Consider the following 22096-nt stretch of genomic DNA (forward strand, 5'->3'; position numbering starts at 1 on the left):
TTTCAAAGAAATCCTTTAAATTATTTAAGGAAATAGGTTATTTTCAGTACCATCCAGGACTTTTAGAACAATGATTTATATGCAATCAGGTGGCTAATCATAAATCCACTCATTGCTACAAAATCTCTTACAGTCATCTTTTCTGTAATAAGTTTTAAAAGGAATTTTTTATAAATGTATAGAGTCAATAAAATTATATTATCTTAGAAAAAGATACTAAGTTTCATTAATTAAGACTAACGAAAAGGATGTGCTATGATGGAAAATATACTGAATTTTTAGTCAGAAGATTTGAGATTGAATATTGGCCCTGTAACTTACTTCCTGTCTGATTTTGGGAAGGTCATGATTTTTCCTGGCTTCTGTTCCTTCAAATATAATATGAATAATTGAGATTGGATGATCTCCAAGTTCCCTGGCATCTATCAGTCTCATTTCTCCCAATTCCTTAACATTGGTGAAATTTTAATGTTACTAATTTTCACTTCTAAATATATCTCACATTTAATATGCCATTTTTCCATTTTATCCAAGACCTTGTGGCCCCATTTGGGGTTTTCTTGGCAAAGATACTGGGGTGGTTTACCATTTCCTTCTCCAGCTCATTTTACAGATAAGAAAATCAAGGCAAACAGCATTGAGTGACATTCTCACGGTTGCACAGCTAGTGTCTGAGGCTGGACTTGAATTCAGGTAGATGAATCTTCCTGACTTTAGGACTTATGCTCTATCTACTATTCCACCTAGCTGCCCTTGACATTTAATATAGCACTGTTCAAAGTGCTTCCTTCAGAGGAGGATGGGTAGAGGTGAATGTTAAGATCTCCATTTTACGTATTAGAATCAGAAAGACAAATTGACTTGCCTATCATCCCATGGCAGGTTTGGCGATGGAAACCAGATATCTTAGTTTTTAGTTCCATGCTATTTCCATTACTACACAGTCTCACACTTGGGATTGTTTTCTTCCACAACTAATAGATCAATTGTCAGGATTTTTAATAAATCTCTTATCAGTCTCTTATATAACTTCATAAAAGTAAAGGTGCTATATAGTTAACTCTGTTTTACAGTGTTGCATTCACTTTCATTCCTTAGTATATGCTACTTTTTTTTTTCTTATTCAAATAGCATAATATATTCCCAAAGCAAACTTCTATAAAAGCTGGGGGAAAGAAAATGAAAAGAAATGTTTGATTTCTGAAACACATAGACTTTTGTTACGTCCTTGAAAATTTTTACATTGTTCCATTTTACATTACATTGCTCCAAGAGCAATTTAACAAAATACCAAAAGAGATGTCAATGTATCATAAATATGAGTTAAAATCCAAATAATGAGATTAATGAAGTATTATTAGCTTCCTTTCCCTTTTAGGCCCCTTCTATGAGATCTCTTTATATCTGCTTGTATTCACAGCCATCTGCCTCTCCTCAAAAAACATGCCATTCAGAGCCACCCTCTCTAGAACTGGCTGTGATTTTCTCTACCAAGTTATTTTTCTTGTGGGATAAGTTAGAAGACTGTACTCCCCACTGCACCTTCAATAGAGATCCTAGTAGTGATTATCTATTAGCCCACATGACATTTTCCCTCATTTCTCCTGGATTTAAGTACTTAGCTCAGAATTTTCTTCCCCGGTTCAACTTCTGCCTTATTTAAAATTTTCACAAATAAGGTAATGTTCCCTCAAAAATCCTTATCTTTCAATTCTTCAATTTCTTCATCTCCCATGACCTACTGCTCTAGTCTGCTTCTACTACCTCCAGGGATAGTTTCTCCATTGATTTCCCCATAAATCACAAGAGTTCCATTTTACTGTAAAAAACTTTGAAATCTCTGTATTAGATCACACTCTACACTCTATGCCTTTTATCTACTAATCTAATTTTATGTCCTTAACAGAGAGCCCCCAATACCAGTACTCTCTTGGGCTAACCTCTTTTTCCTCCTTTCTTATTCTCAGTCCTGTAGGTAATGATTTGATCTCTATAAGACCCTCACCCTTTTGCCTTATTGATATTCATGCCTTGGGAAAACCCAACCCTGTGTAGGGAGTGAATAATAGAGGGAGGCTCTCTAATCATTTGGAGTCCAGGTCACTTCTGAGGAAATATGTAGATGTTGAAAGAAGCATGCCTTGGGATAATGAAAACAAGCCACTTACTGGTCACTTGGTTCCTGTGATGATGGAGGGGTTTCTCTCAAAAAGGAGTAACTATTTAATAGGTGGAGCTGCCCACTCTGGAAAAAAGAGAAGCAACTTTAATTTTTCCCTCTTCCTTTTCTGTGGAATATGTCAGATTTTTTTAGTTGCTCATTTTAACTTCCAGCAAAGGAAGAATGAGGATATCTCTCTCCTCCCCTCCCCTCCCCCAATTTCTTCTGCATTTTTCTTCCCCTTAAGTACATGTTCTCTAATTAGTAATTTTGAGTTGTGTTTTTGTTGTTGTTTAAAATGTGTGTAATTGCACATTTAAGAATTCTTTTTTCTTTACAATTATTTTTGGTTTTGGTATACCACACCAAACTTGTCTGTGTATTTAATACCTTCCTAGAAAGAACTTTGTTAAACCATTGAGGTGGTTATGAGGTAAATCTTAGTTTTAAGATGTCTTCCTCAGGTTTCAAATTGGAATATAATGAAGCAGAGCGTTCCAGAATGGTCTGACTCCTCTTCTTGGATCTTCCTTGCCCCAGGACATGGATACATATTTGAAAATTTTGTCAGGATCAGAGTGATCAATTCCAAGCCCATAGGGACTTAATTCCATTTGGGTAGCTCCATTTGTATTTGAGGTTCATCTAGACTTACTTGCTTTTTAAATTAGCCCATTGGTTCTATTATTAGTCGATTTTGACCACCCTTTTCAAGACTATGATTTTACAGAGAGCCATTGAGGGAAAAATGGAGTACCCTATTTGTTACAGTGACCTTGGTAGAGAGTTTGTCTTAACCTCCATCTCACTTATCCTTATGAATTGGCAAGGCCTCCACTGGGCAGATATATAGATTCCTTTACACACTATGGGAGAAGGTTTTATATAGAATGTCTGTTTGTTGCCTGAGGGAAAAAGGATTCCATTCTTCTTGATCCCAGGGTCCTATTTACTGTTAGGAGAGTTATACAAGCTTTGAGAGCTTATTATAGAATCACCTTTCCTCATAAGAGGAAAAATCATTTTTCCTTTCCTTTTCCTTATTTTTTAATATAATTTTACTTAATGAGAACTTTGTAAAGTGGTGTTTGTACCATTTATTTAACTTTGTATTTCAGGAGAATCTAATCCTCTGGTCTTTCAGCTTAGGTTGGTCTGTGAACTCATAAAAGTTGGAAAGTTGTCTAATAACTTTGTTTAGTAGATTTTATGGTATTCTTTATGTCACTGAAGTGATCATTAACAACTATGCTGCATAGACTTCATTGAAATTCATTAATCTGAGGTATTGGTAGAAGGATAATGGCTTTCCCATATTCTCAAAGACTATTTTCAGTATTGAAGATATAGACAAAAGTGCCAAAATCATTCCCAGAGGATCCTTGGAAAAAGAAAATATTTAATTAGGGTCAGTGTGTAATGTGAGTGATGATTATATACCTCCCCACTATGTGCTTTAAATTGGAATTGACAGACATATGCATTGGGGTGATACAACTACTAAATTGGTCCCTTTGGACTTACACTTTGAGGTCTTGAAGCAGATTTCTTATTAATACCATGATACACAATTTATTGGCAGGTGTTGGAGAAGGCAGCATCAAAGAGGACTAGCCATTGAGAAGGAAAAGAAAGAGAGAATGTCTTCTTTTGTATTTAGTTGTCTATCTGACAAACAAATAGATGAGGAATCTTTAAATCTGTCATTGGTCCCTCCAAGGGGTGGGGGAATCCCCACACTCTGACAGCTACCATGGTTGCCATGTTATATCATGCTATATCATGGCTTCTGACAGCAAGAATTTATGCTATTTATATGTGCCTGATACTGAACCACAAGCCTCTGGTTACCTCTTCTGTTTTGAGTTTCTTTTCCTTGGTATAGGTGATTTAACAGTGATCCTGAGATGTCTATTTTATAGAGCCTTGATGGCAACTTCAAGAGTAAAGTGGTCCAGAACTCTGGAGTCCAGGAGCTATTTTCTCAACAATTCTGAAACAAACTACTTCTCAGATAAGATGGTGATGGCTAAATGAATGAGCCCAAGCCATGCTTTGGCTCTTCATAAGACAGGGATTTTGAATGAATTGCTTCATTCAAATAGACAATGAAGAACTTAGATGAAAAAGAAATACCAACTCAGTAGTTTCAAAAAATGATTCATGTTTTCAATATTTTAAGTATGAACCTACAGAAAAAGATAATGTGTAATGGTTTTCTGTTTCATATTTTAATCTGTCAGGGCACTCTATGAATCATTTCTGTTTTAAGCATTTCTTTTTTTAGGGGAAGAAATCAGTATCAGTTCGATGCCCTGTTTAATTTGTCATTAAGTCCCTTTGTAGAACAGACTGAATTATTTTTGGGAAAGCCCTAGATGTGATTCAAGTGGAAGCTTTAAGAAAAATTCCTCTAGATCTCTGGGACGGGAATATGATAATCAAGAGAATATAAAAAGAGCCTGACTCCCCTCTAGGAGGAGATTTCCCAAAGGACACGAAGACATGAGTCCAGGCCATATGAGCACAGAGTTGGGGCCCGTAGATCTACTGGGATTCTGATTTTTAGGACTAGTTTATTCCTCCTTTCTCCTTCATTCACTTCTACTCGTGATCTATAGAATGGAGCTAGATGAAAGCATACAACTGACCTGATGTAGTCCACTAAAAAATTATCTCTCTAATCTTAATGGAGGCCCTCACTTATACAAAACAATTATTTTACTACTCCTAATTATTCTTTATCTTCTTCACCGTAGAGATTGTTTCAAACTTTTCTTATCTTTTCTCAAGTTTTTTCACTATTTTCACTGCAAAAATGCAGTCTACTTGTAGCCCAGAACATGTGTGGTCTGAACCTGATTAAAATAGAATTGGTAAATATTTAACAAAATAAATACAAAAACAATAAAACATAGATAATATTACATTTCAGAACTAAGTTAATGTGCAGCACCTGCAAAGATTTTTACATACACATTAGTGACCCCTGTTTTTATTTAAATTTAACATCACTGTCCCAACTCCATCTCTTCACCCTTTTAGCCTATTTCCTCATCTCATGAGCAGCTAGGTAGTACACTGGATAGAGTGTCAGGCCTAGAATCAGGAAGACCTTAATTCAAATCTTGTCCCACACAGGGACCAGCTATATGACCCTAAGCATATATTTAACCTTATTTGCCTCAGTTTCCTCATCTGTAAAATTAGTTGCAGAAGGAAATGGCAAATTGCACCTGTATTTTTGCCAAGAAAACACCAGGTGGGGGCACTAAGAGTGGGACATGACTGAAACAATTGAATAATAACAAAAAAAAAATTATCTCATAATTTTTGAGACAACAGAGACCATTTCCAAGGAACTGTTTCTCTTCCCTACTTCTCCAAACCCCTTTCAGTCTTTCCTCTTTCTCTCTTCCTTTACTCCTTTAAGTGATGAAGGCTCTACTTTATTCTTTTTTAAAATGGAGAATCTACATTTACCCTTTATCTAATCCCATCCTATCTTATCCAAAAGATTTCATCCATAAGCATTCCCTTTTATTTATTTTTTTAATTTCTCACTATCTCATATGTCCAGCTCTTCTCTCTCCTGAAATTTAGTTGTTCATCTCCAACTGTTGAGTGGATATTTCACACTGTGTATCATAAAGGCATCTCCAACTCACTATGTTCCAAAGTTAAACCATTATCTCTGAGTCTTTGTAATGTTACCTATTATCCAATCAGTTGCCACAATACTCCTTGCATCTGTTTCCTCTTTAAGTTCCATGGCCACCCCACTAGTACAAGATTTCATCAGTTCTCACCTGGAACATTTCAACAGGATCCTAATAGATCTCCTGCTGCAAAACCTGTCTCTCTCCTATCTATTCCCCACAAGGCTGCCAAAGATATTTTCAAAAAAAAGAAGAGGTGTGACCTTTTCATTCAACAAGCTCTAGCAGCTTTTCATTGCCCTTATTAGCAACTATCTTCTCTTTTATTTAAGCTTCTAAAGCACTTGACAACTTGATCCCAATATACCTCTTCTGGAAAGAAATTTCAATCACTATTCCCTCTTAGAATAACTCATTTCCTTCAAATTCTGCTCAAGTAGCTCCTTCCACAGGAAGCCTTTTCTGATTCTCTCCTACTCCCCCTCCCATTATCCACATATTATCCTTCCCTTGCCCCAATAGAATATAAATTCCTTAAAGGCAGGAATTTTTTTTCAGTTGTTTTCTGTCTTTGTACCCTTTTCACCTACTGCAGTGCCTAACAAATAATAGATGATTAATACATACTTATTGATAAACCAATTGACAAATGGGCAACAAAACAAGGAACTAAATCTTGAATCCAGTTCCAAGATAAAAACAAATTGGCAAATTAAAAAGTCACAATTCCTATAAATTGCCATCATATCAAGAACTGTAAAGAGATTACAATGGTAGAATATGGATATTGATTTTAATTTTATGCAGGTATGTGTTCTTATAAGAAAATGAATAATCATTTTAACATCACTTTTTTCTGATTTAAAAACAAATCCATTGATTTTTCCATTAAAAATCCTTTAAATAGAAGGATTGTAACAGGGGTCATGAATATATAGAGAACGAGTTGTTTAAAACTAAACCAACTGTATTTATAATTGATGTCCCTAGAACTTCTTGTTGGCAGCATTCTTCCTTATACAATATATAGAACCACAGTTCATTACTTTGCTAATGCTTCTCATCTATCTGCTGGATTTTAAGTCTGATGTCACTCGTCATTTTATGTTGTTGTATTGCATTTTATCATAATGCTTTACAACATATTCTTTTGTAACACAATGCAAAGATAAAATGTAAAGCTCCCCATAATATTTTCTCAATAAGGAATACACAAATAGCCAGCAATAAAAATGAATAAACGGGTAAGTAAAAATAAGAAAACTCTATCTAGATTGTAATACAAATTAACTTTGTATTTCATAGTTTATTTTTCATATTTTCAATTTACTTTCCTCCCTTCATGCATTTCACTTGTGTCATAGTTGGCAATACATGACAGTCTTTTTTTAAAATTCCATGACATCAACATGAGTGATGAAAATGGCTCCTTCCAATTTTGGATTTTATTTTCAGGATATTTTTAAAATATTCAAAAGTAAACAGGTTCTTGTTTGAGCTTCAATTAAATACGAATAATGGCAACATAAAATAGAAGATAGAGTACTGGGGGGTTCATATTTAAGAAGCCCTCATTTCAAATTCCATATCTTAACACTACCTATATGAGCCTGATGAAGTGGTTTAATCTCTATGTGCCTCAGAGAATTCCCTGGGATTTTTCTAAATCATTTATGTTTTGTTTTGTTTTGTTTTTAGTACATAGTAAAGGAAAACTTCACACCACAAATTTCATATTATGGTTAAAAACAAAGAAACTTTTTATATTTGTCTTATCTAATGAGATTAGGCTATTGATTTTCATCTAGAAAATTACAACGTTTATTAAAAGAAAAAGAAACCCATGAGTATCAAAAGCACTTAGTTGAACATTTTTACTATACATATGTTGGGTCTTCAGCAGAATTAACAAGCAAAAGATTTAAAGTTGCAGAGACTTTAGAGGTCACCTAGTTTAACTCTTTCATTTTCAATATGTTGAAACTGAGGCCCAGGGAGTTTGTTCAAGGTCACACTGGTTTTGCTATTCAATGTGACATGGGCTCATGAAATTAAGAATTCTGAAAAATGAACTAGTGGTTTTATTATATGCATAACATTAGTAAAAATGCCAAAAATGTGAATTAAATATAAAACCTATATTATTTTGATTCTTAAATTCATTTCCCTTTTTGTCTTCCATTTTTCCTTTTATCTTTTCTTTGATGGAACAGGATCATTTTGGAATTCAGCTTCCTTCAATACTGAGACTTCATACCTTCATTTCCCTACCTTCCATGGAGAACTTAGCGCAGATGTGTCTTTTTTTTTTAAGACTACAGCTTCATCAGGTGTATTTTTAGAGAACCTGGGGATTAAAGACTTTATAAGGATAGAGCTACATTGTAAGTCCCATACTTTCAAAATACTAGCAAATACCTAGGGTATCCACTTTATGGGGAAGTCAGCCCCTTATTAACTAACCTAATTTTGAAAGCATTCCTTCTCTTTTACATTTGTTAAACATGCATTTATTACTCAAAAATTTTATGAATTTTAGAGTCAGGAAAGGAAATAAAATAGTTTGCCATTCAGCACTTGATGTTCTATGAAAATCATCTCAATCTTGCAAAGTGCTATATATCCTTTTCATTATTCCTACTTGGTGCAGATTAAGAGAACTAAAGATTCAATTCAGAACAACTGATTTTAAATAAAATTTTAAAATAATTCAGTGATATTTTTTTTACCTAAATGAATCAATTGTTTTAATTTTTATGTAGCTGTAACCTACCATTAATTATCCAGTGTTGGATTGTTTAGAGATCATTTAAATGAATTAAATTCTTTTAAATTATAAGAAGCCAAGTTTCTTTAGTTTCCATGAATTACCTTTAAGTAAAAGCACCATTGCCTTAAAACTGAATAGTATTTATATTCACTCTAATGATAAGTGAATAACTTTAATAATGAATGAAACCTGAGGTCAACCTTGCTGAAAGCAAACTTTTTCATAAGAAAGATAACTTCCTATCCTAGAATGCTTTTCCAGAACCATAAACACAACCCCCTCAGGCATGGTACAATGGGTATTCTATAGACTTAGAGTCCTCTAATGATCTAAGATACAAAATTCCTATTGATGTGAAATAACATGAACAACTACCATCTCTGCCATTTCTAGCTCCAGCTGAAGTGATATTTTCATTTGATGTGGGGAATGGACCATTCGAAGTTGTGGTGCAGTCACCCACTCACCTAAATGACAATCAATGGCACTATGTCAGAGCTGAAAGAAATATTAAAGAAGCATCACTTCAAGTGGATCAGTTCCCAACAAAATCACAACCTGCTCCTGTTGATGGACATATCCTTTTGCAGCTCAACAGCCAGCTTTTTGTTGGTAAGTATTCCTTGGAGTTATTGTGCAGTTGAATTTTGAAGTACAAGTAGGAATGGTGACTCTTAGGAAAGTGTTAAAGATTAATTTGTTGTTTTTGTTGAGTAGTTTTCAGTTGTGCCTGATTCTTTTTAACCTCATTTGAGGTTTTCCTTGTCAAAGATATCAAAGTGGTTTGCCATTTCCTTCTCCAACTCATTTTACAGATGAGAAACTGAGGCAGACAAGGTTATGTGACTTGCCCAGGATCACAGAGCTAATATATGTCAGAGACTAGATTCAAACATCCTGACTCCAGTCACAACACTAACCACTATGCCAACTAAATGCATTAAGTTTAAGAAAATAAAAAGACAAATTGTAATTGTATTCCAAACTATTAATTTTACCCCATTTTGTTTGGTGTATGTCTATGAGGCATCCTATCATTTTTATTTTAACAAACCATCCTTCTCCTTCATCTATTTCTCACCTACTTGTTATGCTGTCAGTAGAAATTTTAGACTCAAACTTCCACTTCTTGTAGATGCATGCCATAGAGTTTTCCCCAAAAACAGAAAATTTCACAGGTAGAAAAAAAAAAACAAAAACATATTCTACCATTTAAATTTTTTCCTGATTACATGACAGTACTATTTAAAAATATTTTACAATCCATGCTTTTGTAAAAAATAGACTCGAATACAGGACTACAATCCCCATGAGCCTTTGCTCCGCTTCCCCAGAATGCCTTGTAATCTCACCTGGGCTGAGATCAAGAAGGTATTTAAGCTGATTCAAAAAAATATAATACTCCTTGCAGAGAGAAACTAATTTCTACCTGCCTCAGTCTCCCCATCTCCCCTAAATTTTAATCTTTACACTTTCTCCCTGTCCTTCACCTCTCTTCTCCAAGAAGGCAGGTAGCATGACAGAAGTAGTACATATATTATCATATAACACACATTTTCCTTTTTATCATGTGAAACAAGACACATATTGCTTACACTAGAGAAAAAATCATGGAGGAAATAAAGTAAAGAATGGTATGTTTCAATTTGCATTCAGACTTTGTCTGTTCCTACTCCAGCAATGGATATTCCTTTTTGTCATGAGTCCCTTATAGATATCCCAGATCTTTGCTTTGTTGATAATTATTAAGTCATTCACAGTTGATCATCACACATTTTTATTGTTACTGTGTACAAGTTTCCTGATTCTCCTCACTTCACTTTGCATTGCTTTATCATACGTATCTCCAGGTATTGTTTTTTTTTAATGTTTTTGTGATCATCTTGTTTGCCATTTCTTATAGCACAATGGCATTCTATTGATTTTAATTGGTAGCTGGAATTAATTATGTTCCAAGTAGACACAGTTCAGGTTTTTCTTAACTTATTTTGTACCCTTTTCCTTCCTAGACTCATGATTTACATTTGTAACTAAATACAATGCTTTATTCTTTGTACCCATATGTGAAAATTTACCTTTAACTAAACATTAATTCAATACCGTGTTCATTGCAATCAATAGTTCCAGTAATGGAAGTCTTCTAACTCTCATTCTCCCAATCCCCAATGGAAGAAGAACATTAAGATTTTTTTTTCCTACAATGCTTTATAAACTACGTTCAATTCCAACCTGCTTACAAAGAAGATTTCAAAATTATTTTTTCTCTAGCTCACCCCACACAGACATATAAACCCCATTAGAAACCACATTGAAAGGGGAATAATTCTCACCTTATTATAATAGCCCAATTATTATTGAATAGTGAACTCTTTGGACTAAATTCTTGATATCAGCACCTGACTTCATTGCCTAAACAATCGAATTTTCTCATACCAAGTAGAGTAGGCATATTAAATCCCGTAGCCATGTAACCCTTCCTGCAAACTTACAGGTATTTATGGGCTATTTTCAGGAAGAGTGGAAGGAGAGAAGTTCAAAATCTTGCCAGTAGAGAGTGGAGAATGGACCAGAGTAGGAAGTAAAGGCCAGAAATTGCAAAACAGAATAGATATTGTTTTAATGGGGTAGAAAATAGACTACCATTTGTAGTCTCCATGCCCATGGCAGGCAGATGTGACTTTAGCAACTAAGACTGCATTTTGATACCCACCACCATTGGTGTGCTGTTGGTTATTTGTAAGCTTAATTCTCTCTCTCTTTCTCTCTCTCTCTCTCTTTCTCTCTCTCTCTATCTCTCTGTCTCTGTCTCTGTCTCCATCTCTCTCTCTATCTCTATCTCTGTCTCTCTCTCTGTCTCTCTCTTTTAATAACTGAGTTTGTTGACTTTGGCTGTAGGCATATAGTTATTCAATATTAGAGTGTACATGGAAGAATGGCCATCTACAGAAATAGTGATATAAGACAAAAAATAGAACACTGAATCCTAACTCAGGAAGTTCTGAGTTCAAACCTGCTCTCAGAAGCTTTCTAGCTGTGTGAATCTGGGAAAGTTACAACTTCTGTTTTCTTTAGTTTGTTTTTAAATGAAGATAATAGTAGTTCATACAAGTTACGATGAGGATAAAATTAAATAATATTTATAAAGTGCTTAGGAACCATTAAAGTACTATATAATTGCTAGCTATATTTATTATTTTCTCTGAATTTTAAAAATTGTACTACAGGTATAACCCTGTTGTTTTAGCTTGAGAATTTAACAAGTCTCTCTGGAAGTTAAGTCACACTTTAATTTTATGAATTATTGTGTAATTCTCCAAGTAGGAGCCTAAAACTGGTATTTAGTTTTCACATAAATTTCCTCTGGAAGATTAAGGCTTTGATAAAGATTTGCAGCTCAAGTTTTGACTGTAGGTCTTGAATTTTAAACTTTCCCCTTTTAACTTAGAGAGAGGAAGAGAACTAGGAGGACTGCAGAAACCCTTGGATCTAAACTAGCCCAGGAAATATGGTCTGTGACTCTTCCTTTCAGAATGGAAGGGAAAATTAAAGAATCTGCTTCACAGAAACATATAGTATTATACTTTTTTAATTTTCTAATGTAATTGCAGTATAATATGGTGTCCTTTGAATTTAGCTCATCAGGTTTTTTAAAAATACTGTCTGCTTTAAAAGAAGGATTTGTGATTTTGTCAGCATGGGGAACTCCTAGTGTAGGAACTCTTGTCATTGAAACAAGTCACTACATATATATGTTTTAGATAAATCCTAAAGATTTTGAGTTAGTAGAGATATGTGGTAATTAAGTGACTTTTAAAAAGGGTCACACAACTAGAAAGCATTGATATCTAAGTTTTCCTAACTCAAAATCGAGTTCTGTGTTCTAGAAGATACTCTAGCTGCTGCTACTAACATGTTATAGAATCTTTATTTAAACTACATTCTGAGAAATTAATGGTCAGGCATCTGTTCTTCATCTGACATTGTGTGATACTTAAAAAGTCGATTAAACTCAATTACCTGTTTCAGAGTCCTTAATAAAAAAAAATGTTAACTAAGGATATTTGAGGAAAGTTAAGACATCAGAAATAGTCCTGTACCAGCAAATCATTTTCTCTGCCCCAGGTAGCTCTATATTATATCAGCAGGGCTGTTCCCAAAGTATTTCCCAGCTCAGATAACAATGACAAAAACACTTTGGAAAAAGAGAAGAAAAGGATTTGTGAAGAAATAATCTTCAAAATTGGATTTATATCTAGTGTTGTCTAACAGGAGACGAAGAACATATTTGCTCCTGATGAGAATTCTGTCTTCATGATAACAGTGCAATACAGTCCAATGTGGAAATATTGGATTCTATAGTTAAATATAAGGTTTGGAGCACGAATTATTTCAGAAAGGCATAGAAAATGATGAGCGGCATTGTAGAGTTTGCACAGTGTGTTAGAACAGACTTGAGGATTTACTTTCTTTGCATAATAATGAAAGAGTATAAGATCTAGTATGTATATCTGTTGAACTGCTTAAGTAATTGACCTTTCCCTATATTTACAGACTCAGGAGAAAATTTCAGGATTCATGCCATTATTAAAATTGATTTAAGGAAGGACCTTTGTTAGAAAAGAAAATATTTGTGAACAAATCTTTTATTTTTATTCGTCACATTTAGGTTTTGCATTACGAATTAAATTTGGTGCATGTCTATGAGGCAGATTTATGGTAAAAAAGGGAGGAGTCTAACATTTCTAGTAGTTCCACCCATAGGAAGGGTTGTTAGGAAATATTTCATGATTGTATCTTCACTTAGGAAGTAACCTCTAAATTTCTAACAAGGAATTCTAACAAGGATATCGTGTTCCAAGATTTTCCTACATCAGCACTTTTTTATACAAAGGACATCTGGCAATTTAGAGATGGATTCTGCCATATATAATTATGAAAATTGATTTAAAAGTTGCTAAACATAATCCAACATTTAAAAAAATATATATACAACTAAATAGAAGACAGAGGCTGGATGTAAGGACTATTTTTTCATTATATCTTTTTTTCTCTCAGCATTGCACTGATTATAACACCTATTTATTTCTTATTTTTAAGTCATATGATACTGAAGTTGTCAATTCCAGGGAAATTGGTCACTGGGCACTATATTGTGCTGCTGCCATAGCATCACTGCCCCTTGTTTCATATCTTCTTATTCTCATTGAGAATCCCAAAACACCTACCATAAAGGTGTTTGATTACTTCCACCCTCTTCCAGGGGCTTATCTTGCATTAGTTTCTTTTCTTCTTAAACCAGAAAGGAGAACAAATTCTGAAGGCGAGGAAGTTCATAGCCAGTCAGCACCTTACCAGGAGTTATCACAAAAGTAAATACATTTGTAAAATAGTACCATTGATAAAAGTGATTATTAGTAGAATCTCAGTATACTTATCACAGGGCTTTTTCTTTTATTTTCTTTATGTAAGCTGATTTTTTTCACACATAAAAAGAAAAATATTTTAGGCATATACATGTATTTCAGCTTTGGTGATAAATTTGCAGAAAGTAATGTAATTTAAAAAAATTACAGACATACTGTCAGAGGTTAGTGTGAGCATAGTTAAGTGATCATTTTTCTCAAAAGTGTATTTTTTGTTATTTTAAATCTTGTGATAGGACAATATTTGACTAGAATTTCAGAAACTATTTTTCCTATTTGATTTCTCAGAAAGTGGTTGATTTTGAAACTATAAATATTCATTTTAGAGTACATATATGAACTTATCAAAGGAGTTTATTCTCTGATATGTTGTCTTCCTGGCCAAGCCCAATCTGAATTACCTTCATTCCTTTCATGGTCCCCCTTTATAATGCAATGTTTATTTGATGTCCATATCCAGTAATTTCTATTTTTTGTCTCTGTTTCTAAGTGAAAATGTCAAACTCATCTGTATTATTTCAGGAGGCGGTGTCATTATTTCCTAATTGCTACTTTTATCATAGAATCATAGAACCCTGAGATGAAAGGAACCACAAAAGTCATCTAATTTAAGCTATTCCTAACCAAGAATACCCTACAACTTAGATCCAAAGATATTGACAGTGTTTTTTTGAAATTCTAGATATCTTTCTACTGGACTCTAGTTTAGCTGGATCCGGGAAATGAGCAACAATGTTGAATCATGGAGTGTTCTGAATAATGAAATAGATTGTTTAAATTATACCCTATAGGCAGTGGAGAGCTATAGAATCTTTAGAGAATTGAAATGTCACAATTGTAGCAATGTTAGGGGAAATATAAACCATTAAAAATAGAGAACAAGTTGGCAAGGGAAGGAGAAAAGAAAGAAAGACAAATCAAAAGCTGCTGCAAGAGTTTAGGTATAAAAGACATTCACTAAAGCCTAATGGAGTTATGAGTACCTATAGTACTCTGCTTTTTATAGAGTATTTTTCTTAAGAAAGATTTCAGAGAAGACTTCCAGGTAAGAATGGCGACCAGCTAAATGTGGCTTACTCACTCTCCCCGACATACACCGATAAGGATCACCCCAAAAAACCTTAAGAATCTTTATCAGAGGAGGGGAGGAGCTATAGCGTGGGGCATGGCAAAGGTGTGTGGGATCAAGGCTTTACCAGCCCATAAGAGGGGGAAAGGGTTTCCACCCAAATAAGTGGATCCATCCTCCCTCACCCCCACTTATAAGGCCAGGGCCAGGGCCAGTGCACTCTGAGACGAATGACCAAGGGGCACCTCTGAAGTGAGGAGAGGGCACTTCTGTGCCCTTGGGAGCTGACTAGGACAACAGGGGTACCCTGCCCCTGAAGGCAGGTAGGCAGAAAAACTCAAGATGCGAGAGAGTGCAGAAATCAGGTGCCCAGTGCCAGCGCACCCACCGGAGCCAGAGAGTGAGACAGAATTCCCTCTGGAACAAACAGGGAATGTTTTTTGGGTCCTTGGGAATTGACTTGATCTGCAGGGGACCCACCCCCAAAAGGAGATGAACTGGAAAACCAGGCGGGCAAGAGAGAGCAGACACTAAGCGCCCCTTGGAGGAAGGTACCAAGAAAAGCCACAAAGGACTGAGGAAAACCAAGAGCCTGCTCATTAACTTCATACACAAAAAACCTACTCAGCAGACTCTGATTACTGATTAAAGAGGGAACTGAAAACATCCAGAAAAAAATGGCTAACTGTGTATAGGAGCCTCAAAATCCCACCAAGAGATCAAAAAAGAAAGCTGTCACTCTCGAAAAATTTTTACGGAGGAAAAACTCAGGCTACAGAAGAAATACTGGACGAAACTCAAACAGGCAAAACTGGAAAAAAAAAATGAAAATTGTCCACAATCCCTGGAAGAGTCTCAAATGGTACTTATCATCAGAAAGATTGAAGCCCTCTGGAAAGAGAAGTCGGAAATGGTTCAAAAAGAAAACCAACAAATTATATTAGAGAACCAAAAAATTACAGCTGAATGCAAAAAGATTAAAGCAGAAAACCAGGCCTTAAGGACCAGAATTGAGCAAATGAAAACCAATGATCTTGCAAAACAGCAAGAATTGATGAAGCAAAGTAAAAAAATTAATGAATTAGAGGAAAACAAAATATCTCACTGACAAGATGACAGACCAGGAAAACAGAGGAAGGAGAGACAATTTGAGAATCATTAGTCTTCCTAAAAACCAGAGATTAACAAAAATTTCGATGCCATACTACAAGAAATCATCAAAGAGAATTGCCCTGATATTCTCAAACAAGGGGGCAAAATAGAAATAGAAAGGGTTTATAGAACATCCTCCATACCAAATCCCCAAAAGACAACCCCCAGGAATGTAATGGCCAAATTCAAGAGCTTCCAAGCTAAGGAAAAAATCTTACAAGGAGCTAAAAAGAGGAACTTCAGATTCAGAGGAGCACAAATAAGAATTACACAAGACCTAGCAGCAAACACAATAAGAGACCGCAAAGCCTGGAACACGATATTCAGAAAGACAAGAGAACTGGGTCTTCAACGAAGGGTGGGATATTAATTCATTGCTGGTGGAGTTGTGAATTGATCCAGCCATTCTGGAGGGCAATCTGGAACTATGCCCAAAGGGCACTAAAAGACTCTCTGCCCTTTGATCCAGCCATAGCATTGCTGGGTTTGTACCCCAAAGAGATAATAAGGAAAAAGCCTAGTACAAGAATATTCATAGCTGCGCTCTTTGTGGTGGCCAAAAATTGGAAAATGAGGGGAGGCATCCCCTTCAATTGGGAAATGGCTGAACAAATTATGGTGTATTTTGGTGATGGAATACTATTGTGCTAAAAGGAATAATAAGTGGAGGAATTCCATGGAGATTGGAACAACCTCCAGGAAGTGATGCAGAGTGAAAGGAGCAGAGTCAGTGAACATTGTACACAGAGACTGATACACTATGGTACAATCGAACGTAATGGACTTCTCCATTAGTGTCAATGCAGTGTCCCTGAACAACCCACAGGGATCAAAGAGAAAAAAACACTACCCTCAAGCAGAGGACAAATGGTGGGAGTAAAAACACCGAGGAAAGGCAACAGTTTGACTACAGCGGTGGAGGGGATATGATTGAGGGAAGACTCTAAATGAACACTCTAATGCAAATACCAACAACATGGAAAAGAGTTTGGACTGAAGACACATGTGATATCCAGAGGAAGCATTCATCACGTTTGGAAGGGGTTGTGTGTGGGGGCGGGTGGTGGAAGAAAATGATCTTTGTTTCTGATGAATAATGTTTGAAAATGACCAAATAAAATAATGTTTAAAAGATATAAAAAGAATGATTTCCCATCTTCTAAGTGGAATTCTTATTTTAATTGTTGCATCTGACACTTTTTTTCAGAGATAAGATCTTTTTAATTTTTTCTTTCATTTCTTATAGGAATTTCAGTATAGCTTGTAGCATGCTTGTGATTTTCTTTAGGACTTGCTTATAGATGATGTGAAATTAATCTTTTCTTCTGGATTTGTTTCCTGTTAACTCCAAAATATTGTTGGTGTTTTCTTTTTGTCTACTCTTTCCTCAGTCTCACTTTCTCAATTAAGACTTTGTACCTGAGGTAGCCTTGGGGCACTTCTGAATGGTGAGGCCTTCACTAGTAGTGTCTAGGGATAGTGAGTTGTGTACTTCAAGAGAACTTCAAAAAGCAGCTGGCCAGTATTTTACCTGAAGAATCCTCCAATGGAAAAGGTTTCTGATCCTGCACACCTGTTAGTTCTCTTCCCTTTTTGAAACTAATGGGTCTCTTTTTCTTCCTTTTAAATTTTTTTTCCATGTATGAAAATCTCTCTTCCTTTCCTATCACCTTTTCTCTGCCACACCAAGAAAGAAAGAAACAAAATTATTTTTCCAAGCATTCATGGTCAGATTAATTTCTACTGCTTATGTCCAAAATAGACGTCTCAGTTTATCAACTTTTTATGAGGAGGTGGGTATTTTATTTCATCATGAGTCCTCTAGAAAAATAGATTGTCATTAGAACAGTGGCTGGCACATCTTAGGCAATTAATACTTTTTTTTTAATTATTTCATTTTTGTCTTTGTATCCCCAGCGTTTATCATAGTGCCTGATACATAGTATGCATTTATTATATATTTGTGAAATGCATAAATGAAAGCTTTGTACTTTGTGCATCTTCCTATTAATATAACTCTTCTAATTTCTCTGTGCCTCACAAAATTTGAGTAATTATTTTTTTTCCCATTATAAAAAGAACTCTACCTTCTTTCCTCTTCTCAATCAATGAAGATAATAGCTGAGGGGGGCAGCTGGGTAGCTCAGTGGATTGAGAGATAGGCCTAGAGATGGGAGGTCCTGGGTTCAAATGTGGCCTCAGACACTTCCCAGTTGTGTGACCCTGGCCAAGTCACTTGACCCCCATTGCCTAGCCCTTACCACTCTTCTGCCTTGGAGCCAATACACAGTATTGACTCTAAGATGGAAGGTAAGGATTTAAAAAAAAATAAAGATAATAGCTGAGTCTTATGTGAAGTTAAACTTTTACTTGCTAGTGCAATTGTCACTTCAACAAACTGCATTCTGAAATATAATACTTTTTGAAATAGATTTTAGTTATGCTATGATAATATCAGAAAACACTTTCTGAGAAAGTATATTAGAACAAAGATACTCAAGGCAACATTTATATTTAAAGCTTACAGGACTGTTATATAAAGAATTAAAAGTTGTTTAATCACATCAACAGTATAAAAGTTTTGTCTCATAACTAGTCTTAATAATAGCAAACTTTAAGCTCCAGACATTGTTTAGTTATTTTTCATCTCTAGCAAAATAGTTTACAATATAAGATTGAAAATATAGAGCTGAAAGGAACATTACGAGCTATTTAGTCCTCTTGCAAGAAAACAGAGTAGTTAAAAAAACAGGGCATATATGAAGTTTTGCAAAGTGAAGTAAGTAGAACCAATAGAAGACTGAACACACTAACAATAATAAAGTATGATTATCAACTTTGAATATTCAACTATTATCAGCAATGCAAGGATAAAGGGAAGCTTCAAGGGATTTATGATGAAAAAGTTAATTTATTGCTATAGAAAGAACTGAGAAAGTCCAAATGCAAATTGCAATATGACATTCTTCACTTTATTTCCTTCATGAATATTTCTCGAGTGTAATATGTGTCTTTTTTCACATGATGAACATGAAAATGTGTATTCTATAATATCACATGTACAAGCTATATAATACAACTTACCTTCCTGAGGAAGGGGAAGGTGTGATAGGGAGGGAGAGAATATGGATTGAAAAATGTCAGAAAATGATTATTAAAAATTATATTGACATCTAATCTGGAAAAAAAATTAGAAGACATTAGAGAAAGTAAGTGACTTACCCAGTGCCACAGGAGTAATAAGTAACAGGAAGAATTTGAATTTAGGACCTTTGACTGGAAAGCACATACTCTTTCCACACTACCACAGTGCTTTTCAATTACACTTTGAATTTATGAAAATGTTAGATGGTAATATTTTGGGCAAATCAAAGTATGTTATCAAACTAATAACTAGAAATGATTTTCATCTATTTATAGTGAATATAATTGGAACTTGAAAGGGAGTAGTCCTTCAAAACCCAGGACTTCTTCTCAGAAAAGAGATGGACAAATAGTCATTAAATAAACCCTAAAACCTAAGGCTAAGTCATACCCTAATGAGGTGTGTATCACTCCTGTGAATAAATCAAAAGTCATCAAGTTGATATGGTAAAGAATATGAGCCAATGTCTCAGATTGATCTTTAAAATTATGTCATTGAGTCAATGGTCTGACCTCAGAGAAGAAACCAACTCCTGATACATGGTGCTTAAGAAAATAAAGTATAAGTAAAAATCATATGGAATGGGAGAACAACAACCAATCCAAAAATGGGAGGGTAGGACTGTAGGATCATAATGTCTTTGACTAAATGGGCATCATGGAATTTGGGAGAGATGCTCTATGAAGAGACCCCAAGATTATGCTTTAAACTTTCCTTGAAATAATCTACATAGCTTTCTTTGTGTTAAACATGAACTTTCTCTTTATAAACATTGTTAACTAGAGATCTTTACTAGTCTGGGTCTTCTTACTAGAAATTATATTTGGAGTAGTCAACCAAAGGGGGAATGTCCCCAGAGAAGAAATAAAGGAAGAGAGAAAAGTAAATAAGAATAGTTGAACTATCCAACTCTACTACAAATTTAATTCCATAGTGATTAAACACTTACATGTACCAGACACTATACTATGCAAAGATAAAAATGAAACAGTCTCTTCTCACAAAGAGCTTGTTTTCTGTGAAAAAAAAAATGTTGTGGAAAAGCATTTATACAAAAATAGATACAAAATATATAGGCAAAATATTACTCCCTCCCTTCATCCCTCCTTTCCTTCTTCCCCCCTTCCTTCCTTCCTTCCTTCCTTCCTTCCTTCCTTCCTTCCTTCCTTCCTTCCTTCCTTCCTTCCTTCCTTCCTTCCTTCCTTCCTTCCTTCCTTCCTTCCTTCCTTCCTTCCTTCCTTCCTTCCTTCCTTCTTTCCTTCCTCATATATAAGGATCCCTGTAGGCAACATTATTTACTTAATTTTAAAAAGGTAATGTTATCTATGTTTTATTGAATTTTTATTTATTTTGTTAAATATTTCTCAATTGCACTTTAATCTGGTTCAATATGGCACTATGGAATGTTATCTAGTGTTTGACACCTCTAGTATAGAGGATTCACTAATAAGAAAACTACCTATGCCAAAAGCAGATAGACACCTAATCTAAGAGAATTGCCTGGGGCTCTGATTTGTCAACTGACTTCCTTGCCCCTGCCAGTATGAATGGGAGGTAGCACTTGAACTCCAATATCCCTGACTTTGATGCCAGTTTTGTGTTCCTTGTGCCAGACTGCTTATATTGTTTATTAGATATCATATGCTAAATATTGAAGTATTATTGTCTCATTAGGGTTATATCCTTGATTTAAATGCATTTTCACTATAAGTTTTAACTCCCCAAATAGATATAAACTTCTTAAGTTTAGGAAGAGTAATATTCATCTTTTCTTTCTTGCAGCACCAACCAGTACTTAGAACCTAATAGATACTCAGCAAATGCCTGCTGAGTGAATGAATTAATTAAGTAATGGTCAGCTCTATGAAATGTAATTGTTTCTCTGAGTATTTCATGGCATAAAGCAAAGATATTTAACTTATTAATATATGACTTTTATAATATAAATTAATAATTGAGAGAAAACTTCCTAAAATAATTAATGAATATAATTGCTCAGCAGAAAGAGGAATAAATTGGTCAAAATGAAACTCCACTTTAATTTTATCCTACTCTTATGGTAAAAAGTGAGGCAGATATATTTAATTAAATTCTGATACCTATTCTACTTACTGAATCTGTTTTTAGCAGAATAATACCTTAGAATAAAAAAGTTATTAACTTGGAGAATATATCAAGCTTATTTATTTTCCTAGCTTACACCTTACTTAAATGTTCATATTTGTTCACAGAAGTTTTATCTAATGAAAATGTGGGTGTTTAATTAAATTACTGATTACACTTGATTAAGGACTGATTAACTCTTTGATTGGATGTATTTAAATAAAGAAAATATACTATTTTATAACTTCTGTTAGTTTCCACAAATCTCGATTCCTCGTGCTCTAGTCTATTTCTCTTACAAGCTTTATTCCTAAGTATATACATATTTGTTTAATTGAATGAATATGTATTGAAATAGAGAATACATTTAGAGTGGATTTTGCACCCAGTTGATGTATCTAAAATCTTCCAAAATTAAAGTAGAATATTACTCCATCTCATTTCATTATCTACCTTGAATCATGGTCTCTCTTTTTTTTTATTGTAAGCAGATATATTCACTATCCCCCAAAATGATTTATAACATAATGCTAATTATGAACCATACTCATAATTTCCAATCTAAAGAAAATATTTACAAGAATAAACTATATATGTATATCAAACAAGAAGAA

At 34.6% G+C, this 22096-nt stretch overlaps 1 protein-coding gene across 2 annotated transcripts in view; it reads left to right on the forward strand.

The window, feature by feature from the left end:
• The window catches only part of CNTNAP4 (contactin associated protein family member 4), a 677206-nt gene that overhangs the window by 620296 nt on the left and 34814 nt on the right, over positions 1–22096 (forward strand). For both annotated transcript variants that reach the window (XM_007497949.3, XM_007497950.3), the window contains exons 16-17: positions 8034–8204; positions 8984–9202. In XM_007497949.3, the coding sequence (XP_007498011.1) occupies positions 8034–8204; positions 8984–9202 (390 nt within the window). The remainder of the gene's footprint in view (positions 1–8033; positions 8205–8983; positions 9203–22096) is intronic.

This window comes from Monodelphis domestica, chromosome 7, assembly GCF_027887165.1.
Source record: "Monodelphis domestica isolate mMonDom1 chromosome 7, mMonDom1.pri, whole genome shotgun sequence".
Lineage (NCBI taxonomy): Eukaryota > Metazoa > Chordata > Mammalia > Didelphimorphia > Didelphidae > Monodelphis > Monodelphis domestica.